The sequence below is a fragment of the Salvelinus namaycush genome, chromosome 24 (assembly GCF_016432855.1).
Source record: "Salvelinus namaycush isolate Seneca chromosome 24, SaNama_1.0, whole genome shotgun sequence".
NCBI classification, from domain to species: Eukaryota; Metazoa; Chordata; class Actinopteri; order Salmoniformes; family Salmonidae; genus Salvelinus; species Salvelinus namaycush.
In genome coordinates this window covers 23,729,234-23,733,745 of record NC_052330.1, presented here as the reverse complement: position 1 = coordinate 23,733,745, position 4,512 = coordinate 23,729,234, and the positions used below count along the sequence as shown (strand labels likewise).

Genomic DNA, 4,512 nt, shown 5'->3' with positions numbered 1-4,512 from the left:
TGTGGCTGACACTGCACTGTAAGGATAAGTGCAGAAAAAGGGCTACATTATAGTTTCTTGATGGTAGGCACACATAGTTTTTTCTCCCGTGGATTTTGGATGTTGCAGACTGTAAACATTTTTAAAAGAGTGAGAACTAAGCCACTTTATCGGTGTTGGAATGTATGCTGTGCTCTCAACGAAGATCAAGGTCTCATTGTCTCAGCGTTTGTCTCAACGGTGCCTCAGAACCCTGGCAACGCTACTGGAGGGAAACGACAGGAAACTCAGGGGGACAGTCTTTCTCTCTCCTCTCTCTCTTTTTTTTCGCTCTGTCCTGTCGCTCTCCCTCTTCATCTCTCTCTGCCTTCTCTCTCCCCCTTTTTCCCTCTCAGTACAGTGCAGGGTAACACTGCTCAATTTCACACTCCGGTGACCCTCTCACAGCATGAGGAATCATACTGGCACACACTATGTCAGGTTGGTTATGGAGAGAGAAAAAAGTATTTCAATAACCTCCACGTGGTAGTAGTGGGCCTGGGTTTGGACGCAAGCTTATTCCTAGAAAATAAAAGTCACAAATAGTTTTGATTAAATAGAATGACCACACTTCTGCACTGGGCCATACTGTATATGAGAAGAAAAAAAATATGACAACTAATGGAAGATAAATCTGTCTCTTAGCTTGATTCATACTGACTGAAATTACCGCGGGCATCATCGTAAATGCGCAACTGATACGCTGTATAGAGATTGGTCATGGTCACTTATGAAAAGTATAAACACAGAGACAGTTGACAGCCATTTTATACACAAAGCTTCAACCATGGAAGCTTATTTTGATATGATGGCAGATCCATGATAGGAATCCATAAAGACACTGGAAATATAGCTTGTTTGAGTATGAAAAACATGCATGAAATTGATCAAAATGCATAAAAGATAACTTAAATTCACACCTTTATAATGCTAATCATAGTTACAAATATGAGCTATTACTCCTGAAAGTATAACTTTCAGACCCACACAAACAAATTGAAAAGTTGAGTTAATCTCAACAGATGGCAACGGACTGCACGGGAGGATACACATGCCTGTAACTTAGCAATGTGAATTTGCTGCATACAACAGTTTTCTCCAGTGATGGGGAAGTGTAGGGGGAAATAAAACAGTTTTCTCCAGTGATGGGGAAGTGTAGGGGGAAATAAAACAGTTTTCTCCAGTGATGGGGAAGTGTAGGGGGGAAATAAAACAGTTTTCTCCAGTGATGGGGAAGTGTAGGGGGAAAATAAAACAGTTTTCTCCAGTGATGGGGAAGTGTAGGGGGAAAATAAAACAGTTTTCTCCAGTGATGGGGAAGTGTAGGGGGAAAATAAAACAGTTTTCTCCAGTGATGGGGAAGTGTAGGGGGAAAATAAAACAGTTTTCTCCAGTGATGGGGAAGTGTAGGGGGAAAATAAAACAGTTTTCTCCAGTGATGGGGAAGTGTAGGGGGAAAATAAAACAGTTTTCTCCAGTGATGGGGAAGTGCAGGGGGAAAATAAAACAGTTTTCTCCAGTGATGGGGAAGTGCAGGGGGAAAATAAAACAGTTTTCTCCAGTGATGGGGAAGTGCAGGGGGGAAATAAAACAGTTTTCTCCAGTGATGGGGAAGTGTAGGGGGAAAATAAAACAGTTTTCTCCAGTGATGGGGAAGTGTAGGGGGGAAATAAAACAGTTTTCTCCAGTGATGGGGAAGTGTAGGGGAAAAATAAAACAGTTTTCTCCAGTGATGGGGAAGTGTAGGGTGAAAACATATAATAAAGAAAATTAGGAAAAATGGAAATCTTGATTTTCCAATCGACAATCCTTCTTTTGTGTTTTAAACTTTACTGCTTTGATTTTGTTTGACTCACGGCACAATATTTAGAGATGATTTACAAAGTGACAGAGCATGTAACCGTAAATCATAGTCCATAGACGCTGAGACGCGTTAGTCAGGCGTCCAATTGTGACATAGGTAAATGATTCTGAGACCAACATCCGCGGGGGACGCACGTCCCGAACGTGCACCACCCCTTAATTCCCAACCAACGCGGCTCCGGTACACTTTCTCTTTTCATTTGAATGTGTTGACAGTTGGAGAAATTGTCTGAGCTGTGCTGAGAATTCAAAAAGTATGAAAGCCAACGGTCCAATATTCTAGAACAGTGCTGTGTGAAAGGAGTCTGAAGAAAGTAGAGCCAACACTTATATTGTAAACTTCAACACGCACACGCGTGCACACACACACACACACACACACACCCTTGAAATACATTTGTCCAATCATATTCATCATCATCATCATATTTATTATCATCATCATCATCCTCCTCATCATCATCTTTACTATCATCATAATCATCATCTTTACTATCACCACTAACATCAACTTTACTATCATCATCATCTTTACTATCATCACTAACATCAACTTTACTATCATCACTAACATCAACTTTACTATCATCATCATCTTTACTATCATCACTAACATCAACTTTACTATCATCATCGTCTTTACTATCATCACTAACATCATCTTTACTATCATCACTAACATCAACTTTACAATCATCATCATCTTTACTATCATCACTAACATCAACTTTACTATCATCATCATCCTCCTCCTCATCATCTTTACTATCATCACTAACATCAACTTTACTATCATCATCATCTTTACTATCATCACTAACATCATCTTTACTATCATCACTAACATCAACTTTACAATCATCATCATCTTTACTATCATCACTAACATCAACTTTACTATCATCATCATCCTCCTCCTCATCATCTTTACTATCATCACTAACATCATCTTTACTATCATCATCTTTACTATCATCACTAACATCAACTTTACTATCATCATCATCCTCCTCCTCCTCATCATATTTACTATCATCACCTTTACTATCATCATCATCTTTACTATCATCACTAACATCAACTTTACTATCATCACCATCTTTACTATCATCACTAACATCATCTTTACTATCATCATCATCTTTACTATCATCACTAACATCATCTTTACTATCATCACTAACATCAACTTTACTATCATCAGCATCCTCCTCCTCGTCATATTTACTATCATCACTAACATCATCTTTACTATCATCATCATCATCCTCCTCCTCATCTTTACTATCATCACTAACATCAACTTTACTATCATCAACATCTTTACTATCATCACTAACATCATCTTTACTATCATCACTAACATCATCATTACTATCGTCACTAACATCATCTTTACTATCATCATCATCATCATCCTCCTCCTCATCATCTTTACTTTCATCACCAACATCATCCTTACTATCATCACCAACATCATCCTTACTATGATCACCGACAGCACCATCCTTACTATCATCCCCGACATCATCCTTACTATCATCATCACCAGCATCATCCTTACTATCATCACCAGCATCATCCTTACTATCATCACCAACATCATCCTTACTATCATCATCACCAACATCATCCTTACTATCATCATCACCAACATCATCCTTACTATCATCATCACCAACATCATCCTTACTATCATCACCAACATCATCCTTACTATCATCACCAACATCATCCGTACTATCATCACCAACATCATCCTTACTATCATCACCAACATCATCCTTACTATCATCACCAACATCATCCTTACTATCATCACCGACATCATCCTTACTATCATCACCAACATCATCCTTACTATCATCACCAACATCATCCTTACTATCATCACCAACATCATCCTTACTATCATCACCAACAGCACCATCGTTCATCATATAGCCACAACAACAGCATAGTAGAATCCTTAACGGCACCCCTCCATCTGTAATACAGATCGTTTGACCTTAGAGTTGATTTACCAGACCCTTGTTGATTTACCAGACCCTTGTTGATTTACCAGACCCTTGTTGATTTACCAGACCCTTGTTGATTTACCAGACCCTTGTTGATTTACCAGACCCTTGTTGATTTACCAGACCCTTGTTGATTTACCAGACCCTTGTTGATTTACCAGACCCTTGTTGATTTACAAGACCCTTGTTGATTTACCAGACCCTTGTTGATTTACCAGACCCTTGTTGATTTATCAGACCCTTGTTGATTTACCAGTGTTGATTTACACAGTGTACTTTGCCCCAACCTACAGACATACACTCAAATCAAATCAAATCAAATCTTATTTGTCACATACACATGGTTAGCAGATGTTAATGCGAGCGTAGCGAAATGCTTGTGCTTCTAGTTCCGACAATGCAGTAATAACCAACGAGTAATCTATCCTAACAATTTCACAACAGCTACCTTATACACACAAGTGTAAAGGGATGAAGAATATGTACATAAAGATATATGAATGAGTGATGGTACAGAACGGCATAGGCAAGATGCAGTAGATGGTATCGAGTACAGTATATACATATAAGTAATGTAGGGTATGTAAACATTATATTAAGTGGCATTGTTTAA

The 4,512-nt window shown here is 38.6% G+C and overlaps 1 protein-coding gene across 1 annotated transcript; it reads right to left on the bottom strand.

Moving 5' to 3' along the window:
- Positions 1–659: 659 nt before the first annotated feature.
- On the bottom strand, positions 660–3,821 carry LOC120019361 (protein starmaker-like). Its single transcript, XM_038962653.1, has 3 exons — positions 3,564–3,821; positions 2,465–3,515; positions 660–721 (listed from the first exon to the last, which is right to left on the bottom strand). Exons 1-3 carry the CDS (start codon positions 3,819–3,821, stop codon positions 660–662), a joined length of 1,371 nt encoding a protein of 456 aa, XP_038818581.1.
- Positions 3,822–4,512: the final 691 nt, after the last annotated feature.